The sequence below is a fragment of the Spodoptera frugiperda genome, chromosome 18 (genome assembly GCF_023101765.2).
Source record: "Spodoptera frugiperda isolate SF20-4 chromosome 18, AGI-APGP_CSIRO_Sfru_2.0, whole genome shotgun sequence".
In the NCBI taxonomy this organism is placed as follows: Eukaryota; Metazoa; Arthropoda; class Insecta; order Lepidoptera; family Noctuidae; genus Spodoptera; species Spodoptera frugiperda.
Window position 1 is genome coordinate 10,392,005 of NC_064229.1, and position 21,985 is coordinate 10,413,989.

General features: G+C 36.4%; 2 protein-coding genes across 3 annotated transcripts; one reads left to right on the top strand and one right to left on the bottom strand.

Annotated features, from left to right (window-relative positions):
* Positions 1-2,796: 2,796 nt before the first annotated feature.
* On the top strand, positions 2,797-4,216 carry LOC118278073 (chymotrypsinogen A-like). The gene is made up of 2 exons (XM_035597136.2): positions 2,797-3,218; positions 3,578-4,216. The coding sequence occupies exons 1-2, from the start codon at positions 2,870-2,872 to the stop codon at positions 4,189-4,191; spliced, it is 963 nt and encodes a 320-aa protein (XP_035453029.1). The 5' UTR covers positions 2,797-2,869; the 3' UTR covers positions 4,192-4,216.
* Positions 4,217-5,283: 1,067 nt separating this feature from the next.
* Positions 5,284-21,808, bottom strand: LOC118278106 (src substrate cortactin). Of its 2 annotated transcripts, none has more exons than XM_035597179.2 (13): positions 21,578-21,808; positions 20,177-20,316; positions 18,648-18,734; positions 17,304-17,413; positions 14,106-14,260; positions 13,507-13,672; positions 12,940-13,061; positions 12,292-12,465; positions 11,762-11,830; positions 11,399-11,557; positions 10,724-10,858; positions 10,034-10,216; positions 5,284-9,430 (listed from the first exon to the last, which is right to left on the bottom strand). In XM_035597179.2, the coding sequence occupies exons 2-13, from the start codon at positions 20,314-20,316 to the stop codon at positions 9,347-9,349; spliced, it is 1,584 nt and encodes a 527-aa protein (XP_035453072.2). In that variant the 5' UTR covers positions 21,578-21,808; the 3' UTR covers positions 5,284-9,346. The 2 variants fall into 2 exon arrangements, with proteins under 2 accessions (XP_035453072.2, XP_035453071.2); XM_035597178.2 differs by lacking the exon at positions 21,578-21,808 and adding an exon at positions 21,297-21,437.
* Between the last annotated feature and the right edge of the window lie 177 nt (positions 21,809-21,985).

The following is a 21,985-nucleotide window of genomic DNA, read 5'->3' on the forward strand; positions in this document are numbered from 1 at the left end:
CTTGTCTTCTGTCAAAACATTGATGTACGTTTAATTTTTTTCCCACCATAAAGGTTATTCAGAAATTCAACTCCATAAAAGGCAAGTTGCAATGACTCCATACTTACGTAGTTTCTTGTGATTTTTTTCCATGAATCTTTATTTAATTTTTTTCTTACACAGGAACATTCTCCTAAGAATAACCAACCCAAAAAAAGGAATTAGCGAAATCAGTTCAGCTGTTCTCGAGATTTGCACTTAGCGACATATTTAGCGATTCATTTTTATGTTATAGAAGATTATTTATTATACACGGATAAGTACTTAAATTATTCTTGCTCTGTGGTATAAAAAAGTATTGTGAAACCTATAAATGTGTACCTATTTCGTGGGTTAAGAACTAGAGTAGCGTAAGGGCAAAATTACAACTTCTCAGGAGAGCCGAAAAACAATTCAAATTTACCTACCGTTAACTTGTAGGTCTTTTATGGCAAAATCTATAGTATCTGTATATCTGATTTTTACTTAAAATAAAGCTTTATTTATTGGCTACAGAATACTGTAAATTCATGGTCAATAAAAAAATGGTTTCATTTAAAAATATATATTTTTCTAAAACTGGTTGACATACGTCATAATAATGGACTGCATTACTTTAATTATTTAGTGCAATAGTAGCGTAACCCACCCTTACGTTTTTTTGGCACGGAGAAAAATTACAAGGCAACAAAATCAAACTTTCTGCGTTAATAACGTATGACAAGATACGCCATTTGAGCGCTACATTGAAGGCATAATTCGGTGTCCTATCCGCTCGTAAGTCGAGTTACGATCGTTGTGCTCATAACTTTATTGACAAAATAATGTCAAGATTATTGTAAGTAGAAATACTTCCTTTTAGCAATAAACAAACTTCTTTTCTTTTTATGCGTTATTATTGTACTAAGCAATCTACACACTACATCGTTCCAGTTTTTCGGCACATACAAATAAGGGGATTGAAAAAGCGAATAGTGAAAAAAAAAATTTTTGAGTTTTTGCCCTTACGCTACTCTAGTTCTTAACCCACGATTTACTATCTAGTAATTAACAAGACCATCTCAACGTGATTAGGTCAATAAACATGGCCATAATTACAGGGCCAAAACCACGGCCTACTGTGAGGCGACACCAAAATATGGAAACTCTCTAATATAGACAAATGATTGCTGGAGATCGTTCCTAATCAAAGACCGGCCACTCCATTATTATCAAGAGAGACAAATTAATGACTTAATTTATGGGTAGGATTAGTTTTTGTGATCACGCCCCTCATTTCACGTCATAATAATTGGTTGTTTTTTTTTTCAAGTTTGTTTTAATATTGTAATTATAGAATTTATAGAATAGAGTCAGGCGCCGCCAAGTCAACTCCTGAAGATGCTCCGTGGAGGAGGGAAACATAAATTTCGAGGGCTTTGTTTCGTGTCGTGTGTGTGTTTTTGTGTTGCGCCTCTACTGCGTGAGCATTTAGTTGCAGGTGGGAGGGCGGTGCTGCACACCGCAAGCTGAAAATTCATCTACAAGCGTAATGAATACCAAAAAAAATTTATTTTTAGTGTAACATAGAATTTGTTATCCAGTGTAACTTTGATATACATTGTAATACATACTTTATTTTTTATTGAAGGTTGTCTGTTACTCAAACTTAGTTTACCTAATGTATACGTGTATTAAATTAAAATAATATTTATCGGTACAATCATCATCGCAATTCGACTAGATTTAGTGATCGTTTTCTAAGACCACTAGGAAACTGCAAACTTCTCATAATCAAGCGATCTTTATTCTGCAGTAGATATAAACATCTTGGCTGATAAAGCTTTTCGAAAATTGTTAAATATTAATTAGGTACTAAGTTACTTAATACATAACAAACGTAAAAAATATATTACGTAAAGTGTTTTCAAAACATGTTATAAGAACTAAATAGTTATTTATATGTATAATATTTATATACTAAATCAGGAGCCTGTCCATTAGTTGTGTACAAATACAAAAGTCGTACAAATCGAGTCCAACCTTTACTCGGAGGTCGATATAAATTGAACATTTGTTCATCAGCTTTATTTAAGTTTACACCCACTGTCTATCCCACTAATATAATGGAGTTGCAGAGTTTATTGTTGTACTTTATTTAATAAATATAGGTGTACCCAGGTGTCAACTATTATACCAACCATGTTCTGGCTTATTTACCTTTGCTAAGCTCCGCAAAGAACCGGCAAACAGAAAATTACCTACCTATATCTAATTTCTTACACTTTGTGTGCATTTTAAATGCGTTCTCGACTTTCAAAAGTATTATTTGTTCACTTAATCTGTACCTGAAACAGTACAGAAAGAAATATTGTTTTATTTCCTTTCTTTTCTTTTCTTCTTCTGCGAGCTGTTTTGTCAAAATTATGCTGTATTTCATGTGTGTGGAAAAATATGTAGACATCGTGCATGGCCCACATCCAGTGGCATGTCCATCTATTGTCCAGAAAGAAACATGAGTACAAAACTAACAGCAGATACCCTTAGTATAATTTTGCTTTACATTTAAAGTAATCGAAACGAGAGCGCGTTCGACGCTCTGATTGGTTAGTTTATTCGAGCCGACCAATCAGAGCGCCGAACAAGCTCTCGTTTCGATTACTTTCAACATAAAACAAATTCATACTAAGGGCACAGTTCACTGAAAATATTTTTTAGTTATTCTATAACTCATTAAAACCTCCATCTTCTACCAAAGCCCAGCAATTCTATCAACACCTAAAAATTAAAACTGACAGTTGTCACAAGCGATAGATATAAACATGACATTATTATTATAATACAATGTAAACGAAATTATTGAACAAATTTAATGTTACCTCAAATATTTCTGTTACTGTTGACAATAGCCACACAGACCAACGCGGAGCGCGTCATCACCACGCTTAAATATTCTACATTTCGTGTGGCTCCTAAAGTGGTCCATGGGAACCCGGTGCTGAAGGGCCAGGTACCATACCTAGTCTCCATAAAGGAGTCTTCTATGAACATCACCCGCGCGAAGAAGTTATGGGTCAACCTTTGTGGGGGAAGCATCATCAGGAAGACACACGTGCTGACAGCTGCGCACTGCTTCGAAGACAAGAATTTTTACTACGCTAAAAACTTTTATTTGTTGCGAGTCGTGGCGGGGAATCTGCGCAACGATTTGATTGATACAGGTGTGTGGTGATTTGATAGACTATTCACATACCTATTAGGTTATCAGAAACCCAATTGTCCCCTCTCACTTATCCTCAAAAAGCTGCAACGCACTCATAATTCTTTTGGCGTTACGATTGTCCGTGGTGGTGGTGATCCGTCTGCTCATTTACCACCCGAATTCTCTATAGATAGCTCGGCGCTCTGATTGGACGGTGCGAATAAACCAACCTATCAGAACAACTAATGAGCTCTCGTTTCGTTTTCGTTCAACGTAAAGCAAACTCGTACTAAGGGTACTGTTCAATACAAAATAAGTAAACTTCAAATGATCAATGTGAGAACTAAATCTCAGCATACCTATTGTAATTATTCGCAGGTCACACGTCTACATCACAAAAAGCTCAATGGCGGAAAATAACCAAGGTGGTGTTACATGATCGCTTCAATTTTCCCATAAACGACATTGCTCTGGTGTTCGTGGACACTCCGTTTGTGTACTCGGAGACAGTCAATTACATTATACCGGCGAGGAAGTTGACAGATTATCCTAAAACATGTATAGCAGCTGGTTTCGGGCAGACGGGGAAGAAGGGGTCTGAAATGTCGCGGGAACTGTTGTGGGCCGACATCGCAGTACTGACGAGGCAGCAGTGCAACACCTGGTGGGAGATGGAAATGAACGACTTCATCTGCACCAACTCCCAGGCTTCAGACGTAGGGGCTGGCGACTCCGGAGGACCCCTAGCCTGCTACGGGACCCAAGACCCTAGGGAGCAAAAAGGCAGAGACCTCCTAGTAGGCGTCGTGAGCGGCAAAAACTACGACAAAACTACTCTCTTCACCAGAGTGTCTGCCTTCGACCATTGGGTGCAAAATGCAGCGCCGCCGACTAGTACCGCGCGTACTTGTGAACCTACAAAGATTGTTTTGATTTTGGCTATTATATTGTCTTGTATGCGTTTATTGATTATTTTTTATGAAGATAGGTAAGTAGGTATATGGCATTTACTCCGCCTGTACTACTATGTACACTTACTTATTATTTGCATAAGTCTCATACATCGGTAACAACGACAGTTTAAAAGGGCCTCATAGCGACATCTAGAATGGCCATTTTTTAACTATCCATCTAAAGAGCGACATCTAAACACCGTACACAGGAAACTAAGCAATGATTTGTTGGAAGTTGTCAGCTTCCAAATTCAAATTGCTAAAACATGTCAGAACTAGGTCATAGATAAATAAGCATTAAGTAACCTTTTTGCTATTACTTATTAACCACTTAATACAAATAAATGTGTCCACAAGGTGGGCTTAGGGCTTATTGCCGTAGGTAATCCTTACTTACTATCTTAATCATTTACTTTTTTAACAACACTTGAGAGAATTTCATTAATCATATAATATTGTGAAAAAGTAAAGGAACTGTAAGCACTTGAGTCATCTAGATTTATAGTCTAAAGAAAATTTGGAGACTCCTATGGCACTTCGCTCCAGCAGGGGAAACTACTGGTAACCGCAAGATGGTCATATTTTTAATATGGAGATGGGAGCAAACGAGCAGACAGATCACCTGATGGTAAGCGATCAGCACCGCTCATGGGCACCCATAACACCAGAGCAGTCACAGGTGCGTAGCCTGCCTTTTAAAAGGAAAACGCTCTTTTTTTGACGGTTTGTAGGTCGTATCAAGGAAAGCTCATTCCAGTTTTGCTGTGCGAATTAGGAACTTTCATCAGAAACACACAGTTGTGGCCTGCCAACCATCTATAAGAATGGGGGTGGAAGTGCTGTTGTGTAGGTCGATTTCAAGTATTTAAGGTCAAAGTCAAAAGTCTAAATTATTTATTTCAAATAGACCAGGAAGGCACTTTTGAATGTCAAAGCAAATATAATAATATTAACAACGTCTGTCTGTCTGTCGGTCAGTCCTCTAGTGAAGCTATTTGCTCGTTCCAAAGTGTAGATTCCTAAGGAGAAGAACGAGCAAGAAACTCCATAGGTTACTGTTTTTCAATCAGGTTCACAATACAATTCTTGGTTTTAGATTGCTTCAACTAGGTATAAATGAAACATCAGAAATAGCTATAAAATATTGATTTATTCATCTTTAAACAATAAATCGTTTTATATAAAACATAGTTCGGCATTAGATACCTACCCATGCTACTTAATGCTAGATTAACTTCACAATATGTCACAAATATAAAGAAAATGTATTATTTAAGACTGGATTTCAAGTCTCTCATGGTTTGACCATCTGCTACTGACAAAATAGCAAACATATGTCTGTTTCTTGCATCTTTAGGTTTTGTTTACAAATGAATAAGACTTAGAATTTAGATAGTTATTGTAAAGCGGCTGTCGTAATGTGCACCGCTGCCTACTCCTTCGACGATATAAGGCGTGATGTTGCAAGAATTTGGACTGCACGGTTGGCATGGTGGCTGGGCAACCGGCTGCCGTGCAATGTATAGCGGGTTTGAAACCCGCACGGAGCAACTCTTTGTGTGATCCATACTTTTTTATTTGGGGTCTGGGTTTCATGTTTATGTTTGTTAAAGCATCCACGATACAGGAGAAAATATTAATGTAGGGCAACGATTAAAGAAATACAGGTAAACCTACTTACTCAAATATTTAAGGGAAATGTTTATATATTTTTATATAAAGGGTTTTATACATCAGTGATATGAAGGAGCCATTTTCTTATACATTTGTGACACTGCGAAGTGAAATATCCATACTGTCAAATGTCAACATTTGTATAAACACATCCACAAACAACTCTGTTGGTGTAATATTCCTATACAATACAAATTAATTGCAAAAATACCATTATTTTTCAAATTACAAATAATTTCACTGAAATTTTAATATTACATTTCGAAGCGCAATTAAAATATTAACTTATAATTACAGACCAAATTAAATGCATAGAAATAACTTTATATTTTTTTTTATTATATAATTTTGGGACTAATTTTCATAATGACTATCTTTTTAATCTATATATTATAATAGGATATGAATTATAATTACGTGAAATTAAATGAGGGATATATTAAAATACTAACTTGACATTATAAGGTGCAAAGATAAATTAATTGCTAATACAAAATGATTTATGATTAAATATATAAATGCCAGGTTACACTTTAATACACTAAATTTAAAAAGTTAATGTTCATAGGACTTATTCATGCTACGCATGAGACATATAAATGATGTTACTAATATTAAAGACTTCGGTTGAGCTCGAAACTACAGCAGGACCTCTTTAATCCGAACTCTGAAAATTTTGCCCCCGTTCGGATTGGTGGAGCGTTCGGATTACAGGGATATAGATGATAAGGGTATTTTTTGCGAATAAAACTACATAATAGGTACATACATAATACAATATTTGTATTAATATATAAACGTTACATATTTTATTCAACATTTTTGAAGAAATCCCGTATTTTGACGTTCGGAAAGTAACTGGCGGGCGAGAGCGAGACAGCGCGGACTCGGGTCGGGGGTTCGGATTACAGAGGTGTTCGGACTAGAGAGTGTTCGGATTAAAGAGGTCCTACTGTAGTTAGATGTCCTCGTAAAACAGTGATTTGAGTAAGCCGTATGAATATTACCAAAGTAAATATAGTTTCTGAGGCTGAAAACCTCACACCTTTATATTTAAAGTACCTGGCACTTATATATTTTTTATTTCACATTTCATGGTCAATTTTAAAAATGCAACATTCCATGTCATGATTTAAATTCATATAATTTACCGTTACAGCAATACTAGAATTCAAATATGAACCTTATTACTTCCGTACCACATAAGGTACGTTAGTACTGCAGTACGAGTGTCAATAGAGTGCAAAATGCATTGCATTCCAAATTAAAGTCGATGCGTAGAGGTAGGTTTTGGAAGACGATACATATATTATCTTATACTATTGAGAAACGAATGTTTGATACTCGTTTATAGCAAAATAAGCTTAAACGCCTTTTACATAAAGTCGAATATAGGTTGTACATTTCGTAAATTACGTTTAGTTTAAAGTTCACGCTAATTTAGACCTTAAAGCAACGTTCATAAGTCATAAGATAGGTTACTCTACCTCTGTTGGTATCTAGGCGTTCGCTACAAAATAATTCAAATTCACCTTATGTCGAAATAGTGAGGTTTCTCGCGTTATCTCATTTCATAAGTACGTCGTCAAGTATTTTACTTAGTTGCTAGGGGGTAGGCAGAGTTGTAAGATCTTACAAGTACATAACATAATGTAAAGCCTCTATTAGAAAGTCATTCAAAATAATTTTGTATCGTCATTGTGGAATCATGACTTCCTTGACTATTATGGTTTTATTTTGGCTACAATTTCATTAATTTCTATTAGTTTACTACATTGCTACCAACTCTCATTGAGCAAGCATGGTGATTAATGCTCAAACCTTCTCCGTTTGAGGAGAGGCTTTTGATCAGCAGTGGCCGCTTATAGGCTGATGATGATGATGACTACATTGCTATGTTTTACTTTTGTCAAAGCAATGTCGTTAACCTACAAGTCTTATTTATTTCATTTAGCAATAAACATCTCAGTTTATTACAATTTTCTAAAATACTTTGGTGAAAGATTTCACAATTCTGCCTACCCCATTTCTAATTCTAAAGCGCATTAAAAATCTTGTCCATTACTGCTACAAGTGACTACACTTAAACAATAACAGCATCGTTGCGCAAATCATTGTCTCACTTTGCGCTAAATGCGCTAAATTCATAACGTACAAGATTTTATTTGCGCAAGTACTGGTAATATTTACAGTTGTAATAATTATTTATTGGAATGAAGAAAGTGATTTAAATAATTTATTTTTAATTTTACTAAAAGTCGTTGAAATTGGCATTTACAGAGAAGTTGTTAACTAAATTCTTGTAAGAATAAGTTTTTCTATGCCTTTTAAATAGGTTTAAGGGAACATAAGGGATAAAGTTCACTAAGAAAAGGAGAATCCTCCAGGCGAGGTGATCGTGCCTGGCGGGCTTTCTGCCTAATTATTGTTCTTTAGGATTTTCTATCCACGTTTATTCGCATATAAACTTCATATGTGCGATGTAGGATTTATGACGTCATCCGTTAATTTGTTCGTCGATCGTTTATGTGCGACTTCTGTCAACTATCACGTGTTGCCACAGCTAATATTAATACAAGTGACATCAGATAATTCTTTGGTTATTATCATATTTTTACTGTAAATATTACCAGTCAATACAATAATTAATAATAATCATCAAAGTTAATCGTATATCAAAATTAAAGTCTTTTATAACAGTATCTAATGTATATATTTTTATTTAAATACATTAGTTTTCATCTAGCGATATCTCATACTGAAGATACTGAACGGCTGAAATGCCTAAGTTGCATGCTACTAAGAGCTTAAGTCCAATGATTTGCTAGCGGATAATCGCTTCTATGTCTACTTCACTTAGGTTCTATTTTAGCATAGCGTAGATTTTCGAGCATAATTTTTAAAATAAGATTTTTTGATTATACATTTAAAATAGACTCTGGTTTTTAAAGTAACCTTATAATATAACATTTGTGGTTTTAACACACAACCTAACAGAAAATGTTATTTTGTGACCAAATTTTGATATCAATAACTGGCTTTTAATAATAATGCTGTCAAAATTGCTGTCAAAATCTATCAATTAATTTCTGTCAAGAACCTAGATTGATCCAAATATTTCGGATTATCATCGGCCGTAAAAAGATACGAAACCACATTACTACTAAAACATCTGATATCTTTTATAAATTCCGAATTTCAACATTTTCTTTAATTTAACAAAGTATTCAATGGTTTTAACAGATTTGGGGTACGTCCAAGTAATACGTAGCACATTTTTTTAAGATTTTTGACACCCCCTCCGCTCTCTGAACATTACGTAACACTTAACTCAAATTTGTATGTTACGTAACGTGTTATAAGAAAAACCCCCTCCCGCCCAGTAACGCATCGTAACGTATTACAAAACCCCTCCCCTAATTTGCGTAACGTAATACTTGATCGCACCCTTCATCAGGTTTCTGAACATCGGGTATTTAGTGTTAGTATGTATCTGTATCTATTGTTACGTGGGAATGTCTCACTTGTCTTGCAGTTGCACGTAGTTCGCCGGGAACAGGCCGTACGCGCCCTTGCACAGGCCTTGCCACCAGCCCTCGTCAATCTAGAATACATTAGAACACATTACATGTACACTAGTTTCTGTGTGATGTGTTATGTAGCTATGCTACGAAGATCCAATAGCTAGGCTGTGAATTTTAGTGAGCTAAAAATCTCACACTCCCTAATATTTCTCCCCAAAAAGCTAGGCACATTTGGAAGGTAAACCCCGTCCTCAAAAAAAAAAAGACTAAACTATGAAACTATGTAACTGTTTCCAGATACTAAGCTATGTAGCTGTGTGAGGAAGATGAACATCCAAACCACCAGAGGCGTTACAAGTGCATTGCCGGCCTTTTGGGGGTTAGGAAATTAAGGGTTGTTGGTGAATAGGAGATTGGGAAAAGGGGGTGATTGGGGCCTTTTGGGAGTTGGGAATTTAAAGGGGTTGTTCGTGAATAGGAGATTGGGAAGGAAGGTGATTGGGGCCCCGGTAACCTCACTCATACAACGAAATACAACGCAAGCGTCGGTTTTTTGTGAGGCCGTGGTAACTCTCTGGTTGAGCCGGCCCATTCATGCCGAAGCATGGCTCTCCCACACTTAAATTTTAGTGGGTATTTCAATATGGGGTAAGGTTATTATTATTATTAATGCTTAAACTTACCATAACAATATTAGTGATAATATCATCGGGGTCGAAGGAGATCTCGTCGGGCGCGGCGGCCTGGTAGTCGTAGAGCGCGCGCGCCGTGTACCCGTCCTCGTCCTCCGCCTCCAACTCGCCCTCCCCCGCCATCTCACTCTCCCACCCCACCGGGGACACCACTATTGTTGGTTGGCGACTCATCTGTAGGGGAAAATAAGGTATATTATAATAACAGTATTTTTCATTATTTATTTATAAAGAAACTTTATTATGTTGTTGTTTGTTTGAACGCGCTTATATCTGGAACTACTAGTCCAAATTAGATAATTATTTTTGTGTTGGATAGTCCATTTATCTAGGAATATTACAACTTTAGAGGATGTAATGGTGCTAATCAAAGTAAAAACTCCGAAAATTAGCGAAATCAGTTATAATGAACAAATTAGATGTTACACATACAATGGTTGTAAGGCAAGTGAACGATGACATTTATAGTTACTGATACGTGCCGAAACGCCTATGCAATGTTTAAAAGTTAAGTGTCTCACAACGTTTTGCTATTTATTTCCAACAGGTGTTATAGGCTATAAAACATCACGCTTAGATTATAGCCAGCCGAGCAGAGGATGAAACCGCGCGAGGGTTGATAAAGTTCAATTTTCAACATTTACCATCCTACAAAATGTCCTCTAATAATAAGTAACTTACCTCTTCCTTGTCCTCCTTAGGTTCCCCTACAAGCGTCACATCCGGCAAGTTCGGCTGTTTGTCAGTAGGTGTCGTCACTTCCGCCGACGTAGGCGCAGCTACACTAGCTACACTAGCCGGTGCCTCAGGCATAGCCTAAAAACAGTTTTTTTTTTGTTACAACACAATAGAAATACTTGAATGAGATTTGTGTTAAGGAGAGTTACATAAAAAAATCAGCACAATCGAGAAGTCGAAAATAAATTACAAGATTTACACAAAAATATCAGGTCAGATGAAACTAAATATAATCTTGTAAATAGTCAAAATACTATTTAAGAACACATGCCACCCATGAAAGTCGTAATTCCAGAGGAGTTATAAGTGTGACGCCAGCCTTTTGGATATTTAAGGTAAGCATCCACAGGCCCGCATCGTACGCATTCCGTATGACGTTATCAGTACGCATTGCATGTAGGCATTGCCGATGATGCGGTGCGTACGATGTGGATCAGCGGACGCAGTTGAATGAGTTTCTATACAAGACAAACTAAAATAATTTTAGTTTGTCTTGTATAGAAACTCATTCACACTCAACGAATTATTCGTTGCGTGCGGTGCGTGGGATGTGTACGATGCGGGCCAGTATAGAGCCTTTTAGGCATTTGTGGGGTTATAAAAAGTGTGACAATATACCTTTTGCACAGTAGGCGAGGGAGGCTCGACAACCTCGGGCGACGCAGTCGGTAGTACAGGTTGTCTGTTGGCGAGCTTGCCTGGCACCTTGGCGGGGGGCGCGGGTTCTGTCTCCGGCTCGGGCTCGTCTGCCTTTTCTTTGTCTAGCCGGACCTTTTCCTGGGAAATCAAAAACGGTGAAATATTCAGACTCTTTTAAATCTTGACAATAATATTGCCTTAAAGATAAATAATCTTAGAATAAGATAAGTCTATTTTAATTTAAATTGAATTTCATTAATCTAATATTAAGTTTATAAAATATGTCTCCTATCTTTTTGGCGGATATTGTATAACAAAATTAAATGTGTCATAATTATGTACCTTCTGCGATAAGTCTTTATCCATAGCCTCTCTTTGTTGCCTTATCCTCTGTACCGATTGTAGCGCTTCCTGAAACGACACAAAGATAATATTTTCATTTGGTTAAACAAAACAACAAAAATGTACACGTAACTGTACACGACGCGTTTGACGAATGCATACAACCTACAAATGACGATAGACGGATTTGTATGAGTGAGTGATGCTACGTTGCCGATCCGTGGACATTTGTGCTTAATACTACGCAAGATGCAAGCATTCGTTTTGTAATCGTCAATTGACGAAAGCATACAGATTGACCATTTCTAAATACAATTGACCCTTGACACTTATTGCGCAGCCTTCTGCACGTAGTTCAGACCTGCCAAGATCCGTTGAGAGTACGGTACTTAACTAGACATTTGAATTTGGTAAAATCTACATATTTTTTTCTTTTTTTTTCTTTAGGTTTGTATTCGCCATGGAAGTAAAGGGAGGTGCGGTTTATGTGGGCCTTAGTTCTAAATCAAAGAATTCTACGTAAAACTAACCTGTTCCTTTTCCTTGGCCATATTTTCAAACTTGGCCCTCAGCGAGGATGGCTTGGCGGCGCCGATGTCCGGCTTCTGCTTGGTATAGTTGGTGCCGACCTTCTCCACCTCATCGAACCGGTGAGCTGACTTATCCACTCTGTCAGTCTCCACTCCGAATTTACCACCGAAACCCTGGAATTAAAATTATTTAAATTATCTGTCTGTCTGTCCGTACTGGTCTGGAGTTCAATTTCCAGTTAAGGAACCAATTACTTATTTTGAGAGAATGAATTTACTATAATTATGTAATGTTTATCCCTACATTATAGACCCTATTTTATGCACTTCAACTTAAAATATATTTTGTTATGATTATAACTATAATATTATAATACTAACTGACCCGGCAAGCGTTGTTTTGCCTTATAAACTATTTTTAGTTGTATTGGTTTTTTATGCCACAATATAAAAAAAAAATAATAACAAAAAATTTCGTAAAAAATAAATTAATCGCGAACAACTCATCATTATCACTTAGGGGTATGGAAAATAGATTCTCGGACCGGTAAAGCCGTTTCGGAGGAGTACGGTAACTAACATAGTAACATGGAAATTTTATATTTTAGAAAGATGTATTAGATAATCAGTAAGTATAATAAAGTTTACCTTCTTGTGATCGACTTGACTAGCGTGTGCCTGCGTCTTCTCCTGGTGGTCCCAGCCCACGGCGGACGCGTCCTGTCTGTCCGTCTGCACGCCGTACTTACCTCCGAAACCGATCGCGTAGTCTGGAAGTTAAAATCAACATATTTCTTTTAATTACACTTTCTACTATCTTTCAATATAATGACTAAGAAATGCTTGGGTCACACTTATAAAATAACTTTAACATTGCAGATTTAATGACTACAACATGAGTATGACATATTTGGATTTTTTAATTCCTACTTTAAACATATTATATACATAGATATAGAGACCAAAATGGCGACATATTAAAGAAGGGCCAAATTAAAAGTACCCTTAACCGACCAGCATGCATAAAAAGACTGATTGAATATTGATGAAGCGAAAGAGGTATGTAAGATTCGTATCAATTAGCGTGCTATAGACTCTGCCTACCACCATGGGAGACAGGCGTGAGCATATGTATGTATATTTTCTTACAATTGAAATATTACTATTATTATTCTACATTAATTACATCACTAGAATAAAACCAACAAATAATACCTTTCTGTGACTGATGGTGCTGCGAGTCCTCTCTGTGATCCCAGCCTACAGCGGAGGCGTCCTTCCTGTCGGCTTGGACCCCGAACTTCCCTCCGAAGCCGTGCGAGTAGTCCTTCTGGGAGGAGTGCTTCTCTATCTGCTCTTTGTGCTCCCAACCTGCTGCGCTCTGGGAGAGGATAATAATTATATGATGTTAATAGGAGAGTGAAGAGTGCCTTTAAACGTAAACGCATTATAAAGATAATGTTTGGTAAAAAGGTTGTCATAAAACGTATAAATCTGTAAAATTAGAATGAATTGGAGATTGTCCAATGGCTAGTCTTTTTTTTTGGAGGGGTAAAACCATCCTATGACTTCTCCCACCTTGGGCGAGACGAGAGGGAGTGTCAGACTCTTACTGACTGTAAACCAACCCGTTCCTATTCCTGCTCTTGAGCCGGAGCTCCGGTAACCCGCTAGGTAGGATGCATTTCCATTAGGCGGGGCAACATTTTATTTGTAATTTTCACAAAATCACGTCTTTTATTCCCCAACAAACTAGGCTTGCAACCACCTGTTAGTTTATGGAAATAAATTCTACAATAACATAATACGCTTACCTTATCCACCCTGTCAGTCTGCACCCCGTACTTGCCCCCGAAGCCCTGCGCGTAGTCGGTCTGGGAGACGTGCTTCTCCACCTTGGCCACGTAGTCGTGCCCCACCGCCGACTTGTCCATGCGGTCCGCTTGCACGCCGTATTTACCGCCGAAACCTAAGCACAATCCCAACTAATTCCCAACTAATATTATAAATGCGAAAGTAACTCTGTCTGTCTGTCTGTCTGTCTGTCTGTTACGCTTTCCCGCTTAAACCTCGCAACCGATTTTGATGAAATTTGGTACAGACAATCTTTAGACCCTGAGACAGAACATAGGCTACTTTTTATTTCGAAAAAAAGGGATGAAGGGGTTGAAATAGAGGTTGAAAGTTTGTATGGGATTTCTTAATTTTAAAAGATAAAACCATGAAACTTTATATTTAAGCACTTGATAAGAAATCATTAAACATTTGTTCTAGCATTTTTGAAATTTCGACCAGCTAAGGGGTGAAATAAGGGTTGAAAGTTAGTATGCAAGTTCGTCAAATATCACGTCATAAGAAACAAAAAATCGTTTGTTCTAGCATTTTGAAATTTTTACCAGTTTGGGGGTGAAATAGGGGTTGAATTGAAGATAAGACCATGAATCTTGGTACGTAGGTCTCAAAGGATGTGCAGAATTTTTCTACAAACGGAATTCCCGAAATTCGAACGGAACGGATTCGGAACTGGAACTACAAAGCCAAACTTTTTTTTTTAGAGCTGCTGTTTTTTTTAGAACTTTTTTAGAGCTGTCAGGAGTGCCGTCTCATAAGCTGAGACTGAAAGTTGGGATTCCAGTTTTATTAATGAGAAATCTCGAAGCGCCGAGACTATGCAACGGGACTCGATTGCAAGTTACGCAGCTAGGACGCAATATTATTGGAGCAATTATAATGACAGGTATAGCTAAAGATGAAGAAGTTTTGATTCCACGCATACCCATGATCCCTACAGATTTACCGTTTCAGTTTAAAAGAATCCAGTTTCCCCTCAAACCAGCCTTGCAATGACCATTAACAAAGCGCAAGGGCAAACACTTAAAGTAGCAGGTGTCCATTTAGAGAAAAACTGTTTTTCGCATGGCCAACTGTACGTGGCCTGCTCGCGAGTGTCGAGTCCAAACAATCTCCCCATTTTAACAAATGATAACAAAACAGCAAACGTTGTGTACAAAAATGTTTTAAAATTAGGTCATTTAAAAATATTTTTGTACACAACGTGAGGCTGGCCCCTGTAAGAGTCTCTTAGACATAAAGGACCAGGATTGACAAAAACTAATTTCACGCGGGCGAAGCCGCGGGCGGAAGCTAGTAATACATATTTTTTTCTCCAATCTATATTGGAGACTCGATTGCCATTAAAGAAAAAAAAATGTTGTCAACTATACTGCCAGTGTTATACTAAAACATTTTTTTTAAAGAGTAACGAATGGAGTTTCTTGCTTGTTCCTCTCCATTCGAAGCTACACTTTGGAACGAGCACCTAGCTTCACTGACGGACTATTGTTATTTCTTTCTTTGTTGACTTTTCAAAAGTACCTAAGTAAGTATATGGTTTAATTGGAATAAATGGTTTGACTTTGTCCTTTCTTCACGTCACAACGGAGCGAGTTTATGACATGATTTTTGTGTGGATGTTTCGTGATTCGTTGGGGGGCTAGAGAGTGACAGAGGCTACTTTTTGTGCCCTATTTAACCCTAGATCACTAAACATTAGTCTCACAGGCGACACGACCTCTAAACGTTTTCAGTTTAGATATGTTCCTGGCATTCCCCTGCCCCACCGCGCTCAGTACCCTCCTTATTCATTGTTTTAGTGACCCGTGTGCATGCGTTTTGTTTGCACGTAGTTTACTTCCGGAGTTTTGACGAATTGTTAGTCTCACGGACTAATATTTAGTGATTACGCGTGAAAAGTGAGTTAAGGTAAGCTTAGAATAATTTTGTTTATTTATTGACTTTTTGTACAAATATAGTTTTTTTTTTTATTTCTTAGAATTATATTATTTATGTTATATAATATAAAATAAATTTCATATATTTTATTAGTATGAAGAGGAAAAATATATATTTTGAACATTATATACAGCCGTTTATTCTGTTTTAGATGGATTTAATAAGGGATCAAGACAAAATTCTGCAGTTTTTTAATGAATCTGACAGTGAAAATGATGATCTAGAACTCGCATGTCAACCTGGTGAACTATCAGGATTTGAAGAAGTAGAAAATAACTTAGAGGTAGAACAACGCGTAAACACCGACGCAAGTGATGAAGAAACCGAAATCCAATAAAGTGATTTTTGGTCAGCCAGACATTAACTGCAGCACGAAAAAGCCTGAAATAATACATTACTACTATTGTAGAAATGTATTATATCAGGTTTTGGTATTATTGTACCAAAGGAGTCGTTGATACTGTTGACCAGATTTGTTCTGCCATTAGCTGCAACCGCACAACAAATAGGTGGCCTCAATGCATATTTTATAATATGCTAAGCTTATGTATAGTCAATAGATATGTTTCTTATATGTCTGCAGCGACAAAAACCTTTTAAACGCAAAGCATTCGTGCAAAAATTGGCAGACACTCTCATTAAGCCATGGTGTTGCGTGAACGATACACGGCTGTAACTTTGAGGAAGAATATCAGGGCCAGTATCAAAGATATCCTGCAAATTGAAAATATTGAGGCTAGTACTAGTCATGCACACCCAAACAAACAAAAAATTTGCGCAGTTTTCCCGTACCAGAAGCATAGGATGCCAAAAGTATCATGCCACTCCTGCAAGAAGGCCATTTGTGGCGAACATACGATTCCTGTCTGCTCAGACTGCCAGGATTAACATTTTTAAATGTTTGTTCAATATTTTGTAAGAAACCTTAATAATAACTCATATGTCACCTACTTTTTTCATAAATAAACATAATTTTCAAAAAAAATGAGGATTTAATTTGTTAGTCAAAATGACTAATGTTTAGTGATTGTGTAACTCGAAAATATGTTTAGTGAGCTAGGGTTAAAATGATGGGTGGAAGTTTGTATAAAACATAAGGTACATTACTTGTATGCAAGACATCATGTTATGTAAGGTCGCTTTGAGAAGTGTACAAAATATTACAATATATTAAACAAAAAATATGAAAATTAAAATAAAGAAAATGGTTACGTGTGTACCTTGAGCATAATCCTTCTGCGAGACATGTTTCTCAGTCTTGCCGACATAGTCGTGTCCGACCGCGGACTTGTCCATGCGGTCCTCTTGTACGCCGAATTTACCTCCGTAACTAAAACAATTCATACAATGTTATATTGAATTGAAAAGTATTTGTTTGTGACGATTCATTAATATTTTTTTAACCTGTTAACCTTGTAGATGTATGAGACACAATAAAAAAAATACATTTTAAGTACTATTTTGACGAGGAGAGCTCGATAGTTTCGACACGCCATGGGCCGGCTCGATTCGGAGTGATACCATTCGGCCTGACAGACGACGCGGCGATCGTCGCGCTGCTACTGAGTAGTTAGTCAGTAGCAGCGCGACAATCGCCGCGTCGAATCAAACTAGTCGAGTTCCTCGTCAAAATAGTACGTGAGTAAGCCGATAACATAATAATTAATTTAGTATGTCTCACGAAAGTTACAATACATATTTAAGTGTGGGAAAGCCATGCTTCGGCACGAATGGGCCGGCTCGACCGGAGTGATACCACGGTCTCACAGAAAACCGACATCGTGTGTGAATGAGGTTACCGGAGACCCAATTACTTCCCTTAAATTCCTAAACCCGACAAAGCTGGCAACGCATTTGTAATGCCTCTGGTGTTTTGGGTGTCCATGGGCGGCGGCGATTACTAACCATCAGGTGATCCATCTACTAGTTCACTGGCTTATACCATAAAAAGCATCTTAACACGTCAACTCATCTTTTTGGCCCAACAGAACTTATTTTAGTTATTTCAATACATAATATGTATAAAACATGCTTTCATCTAGAATAATCTAGATACATCGATCGGCTCGACCGTGAGAGCATAACACTTTCTATATGAAAACAATAGATAATTGATAACTTTCATACAATGACTCGCTTTTGTTCATTGAAATTATTCAACTAATCTAAATCTACATATTACTAACAAGTAGTGATTACATAAAGCGTCCGACACGTGTTCGAAGGTGTACCTGTTTTATATATAAACAGTCGGGTAACAATAGCATACAATTATTGGTATAGAAGCCCAGTAAAATATTTATTTTCTTATACGTTAAAATTAACTTCTGTTCGTTGGTCTCCCTAAAACTTGAAAACAGCTGGACCGTCTTAGTGATAGTTTTGGTCTTGACATTATTTGTGGTACAGTACCATTTGAAAGAGTTCAGCTTTACGTTCAGAAGTAATCGATTAACGAGAGCGCACTTCGGATTGTTCTTGAGAACAAACTGATAAAGAGCCGAGTCATAGTAATAGGCCCGTCTTTTTTTTATTTGGGTACAGATTGCTAAAACGCTACGTACCCGAAAGAGGGTTTGGGTCCAGCCTCATACTGCTTCTTCTTTATCTGAGAGTCAGCTTCCAACACCTCCTCTCTCAGCTTCGCCATGCTGCAAACAAAAATATATCATTATTATTCTATTTCTTAGATCTGATTAGTACTCCTACCCCAGATAGTACGTATTGTTACTTTCTTTTTATATATAAAACTTTGACCTACACTAGGATTTATTCTTCAGTCGTAGGTTGCGTTTACAAACATACAAACTTACATACACTTGACACCCAGACCCGGAAACAACAATTTGTAGTTCAAACAAAGAGTTGCTTCGTGAGGGAGACGAAGCTGCGACACGTTACGCGGCAGCCAGTTGCCCAGCCACCGTACCAACCATGGTGTCTTATACACAATTTTATACATGTATATCGTCTTTCTCGAGCCCTAATTATCTTTTGTAACCTTTGGTCAACCCAGTAGCTAAACAATAGTTACTGTCTCTGTGCTAAATCAATCTTAATTTTTAGTCTACATGTCAAATAACTTGACTGGATTGTACATGCATACACAGTTATATCGCAAACGTGATTCATTTCACAAAAGAAAACATCTCCCACTCATTTCCTGGCAGTTTAATATCAATTTGTTATATTTAGCACTGTCTGCGTGATACTGCGGGGCAATGCCATTGCCGGCGGGGGCGCTTCCTTTAGTTACGGTCAAGGGTTCGATTCCCAAGAGTAAATAAAAGGTCTGTTAGGTCGGTGCAGGGCAGTTAGGTAATCTATGTCGCATAATATGTCGGGTACTATATATGTTGCGGGTTATATTCTAATGCGGAACAATTCTTTGTGTAATCCACATATTGTTGTTTCAGGTCTGGGTCTTGTGTATTTGTAAACGCATAAGAGAAAATGCATTATTAAAATATAATAAACAAAGTCATTTTCGTTCCACATTGCAGTTAGCATAAAATAATGAAATAAATATTAGACAAATTCAGTAAGAAGTTAAGGAATACCATTAGAAACCGGGGCTTGACACTAGCATAGTAAATAAATTAATAACAATACTACAAACACCATTTATTATGGTTTCCCTAAACTCAAACTAATTTTAGTTAAGGAAAATGTTTATGGGTAAATACCTCACATAAATTATTTCCTGCAACTAGCCTACCTATGTTCATATTACTTTGTAGATGTTTTTAATGTCTGCGTGTTTTTTAATGTCTATAGATTTTGTGGCTTGTTTCTTTCAAAGTGCCACATTACATTTAATCACCAAAATTGAATCAGCATTTTACGCAAAAATCTACCTACGTAAACCAACTCTATATATTTATGATCAGGCAGCACTTATGTATACAATTTCTCTTTAAATTACTATTGAAACTTTCGCAAACACAAACAAAAATGAATCATAATCTAAAAGTAAGAAAGTTCATAATTTTCACAACATAAAACAATAAATTTCATCATACTCAAAAAGTGAATAACAAAATAAAATTCTCTGTTCATTAATTGTCAATAAATATTGAACTCTAATACTCACTCAATAGCCTCCACATTTCGTCCTCCCGGTCCCCATCGTTGTTCATGTTCTGTGACATCGTTCACAAAATCAGGATCTGTCTCCCAGTCATCGGCCTCAGGCATCGCTGGGGGAGCGACGTCTGTTGCCGCTTTCCACATCTATAATCATTAATTATATGATTTAAATATTTTTGAAAACATTAACAATGTAATTTCTTGCTCAGACTTTTCCATTAGAAGCTAAACTTTGGAAACGTTCAAACGAGCACCTAGCTTCACTGACAGACAGACTAACGAACAAGTTAAATTGACTTTGACTTTATCATATCAGGCACAAGACCTACATAAAATGTAACACATTTATTTTCTCAAGTCGTATATTTTCCTCACAGTTTCCTTATAATAAACAACACTTTAAGTGTCTGACTTACTTAATCTTCACCAACAAAATTATTAACATAAAAAAAATTATTAACATTTACAGCTAGATCATTTAACATTTTCTACATAAGAATTTAGAGCATAATAAATAAAGACTTATGAACCAACTACTTCAAAGTAATGTTACAACTCCCAATCTAATAGTAAAGCTTCAAACTGTTATTTAAAATGTTAAATCAAATAATTACCAATTGCACCTTACACCTCATTCTTGTGATTTCACTCACAACCACTTGTCAAGAAAGACAAACACAGATTTAAAATATTCATAAAACTATTACAATTTGAAATGACATCAATTTTAATTGTATTTGCATTACAATAGCTATTGAATGTGCTTATCTTTGTTCCTCAAAATTGATTAAGATTGTCAGCATATTTTCCTTATACACCTAATTAGGTTACTTAAAAACTATGAACAAAGAAAATAAGTAATAGAGTATTAAATTCAAATTTCACAATGATCAAAATTTCTGTAAATTAAACAATTTCTTTTATTTTATTCGTACATAAATAAACAAAAGATCAAAAGCTAATTTGTAACCTTATGGCTATCAACATAAAGACTATCTGAGTCATTGAATTTTAGGCAAACAATACATAGAAGTGAATTATGTAGACTTGTAAACATTGCTTACAATTCAATTGTTTTCTGTATTTACAAGAATTTAGAAAAATGGTAGTAATGACTCACTTACCATGTTGGAAATATTGATTATATCACTCTAACTACCTCTACAGAATGAAGTTATCGCGCTATCTATTATTATCTTGACGTACGATAGTATACAAAGGTATAATTTCTAAGTAGCGTATTCACAGAGCCGAATACAAAATAATACTCACACGATAACTCGTTTTATAACATAAATCGTCGTATCTATCATAATGTTTTTGTTAACTCTTCAATAAAAACGAACAACGTTTCGTGTATTTATTTATAAGAGAAAATGCACGATAGAAGAAAGCGAAATCTCACCTTTCCAAGCCGGTTTTTTAATTACACGTAAACGCACAGTTTCACTTCTCACTGGCAAGTTGAGGACATTCCAACTGCAATAGTTATTACCAACGTTTGTTAGGCAATGTTTAGTTATAATTATATTAGTAATTAAAATATGCCAGATTGTAATATTTCGATTTATTTTCCGAAACAAGTAGGGCGATACCCCGCGATGCGTCACTCGTTAATCGTTTTTGACGTTGTCATTGTTGACAACAAGTCATTGTCAAACTGACGTTTGGAATGTTGCCCTATAAAATTTTGTACTAATTGTTATTTCTGGTCATTTTTCTTCTATATTAAACCATATTTATTTTGTAATTATTTATTGTAAAATTGATGGGCAGTAAAATTAAGATGTGTAAAGCGATGGTAGCAGATAAT

Coding starts and splice junctions, on each gene's coding strand:
- LOC118278073 (XM_035597136.2), top strand. CDS start 2,870: ATGTTACCTCAAATATTTCTGTTACTGTTGACAATAGCCACACAGACC. Junction 3,219..3,577: donor CAACGATTTGATTGATACAG/GTGTGTGGTGAT, acceptor AATTATTCGCAG/GTCACACGTCTACATCACAA.
- LOC118278106 (XM_035597178.2), bottom strand. Junction 18,735..20,176: donor CGAAATGTGGAGGCTATTGA/GTGAGTATTAGA, acceptor TTTTGTTTGCAG/CATGGCGAAGCTGAGAGAGG. Junction 11,558..11,761: donor ATAAAGACTTATCGCAGAAG/GTACATAATTAT, acceptor TTGATTTCCCAG/GAAAAGGTCCGGCTAGACAA.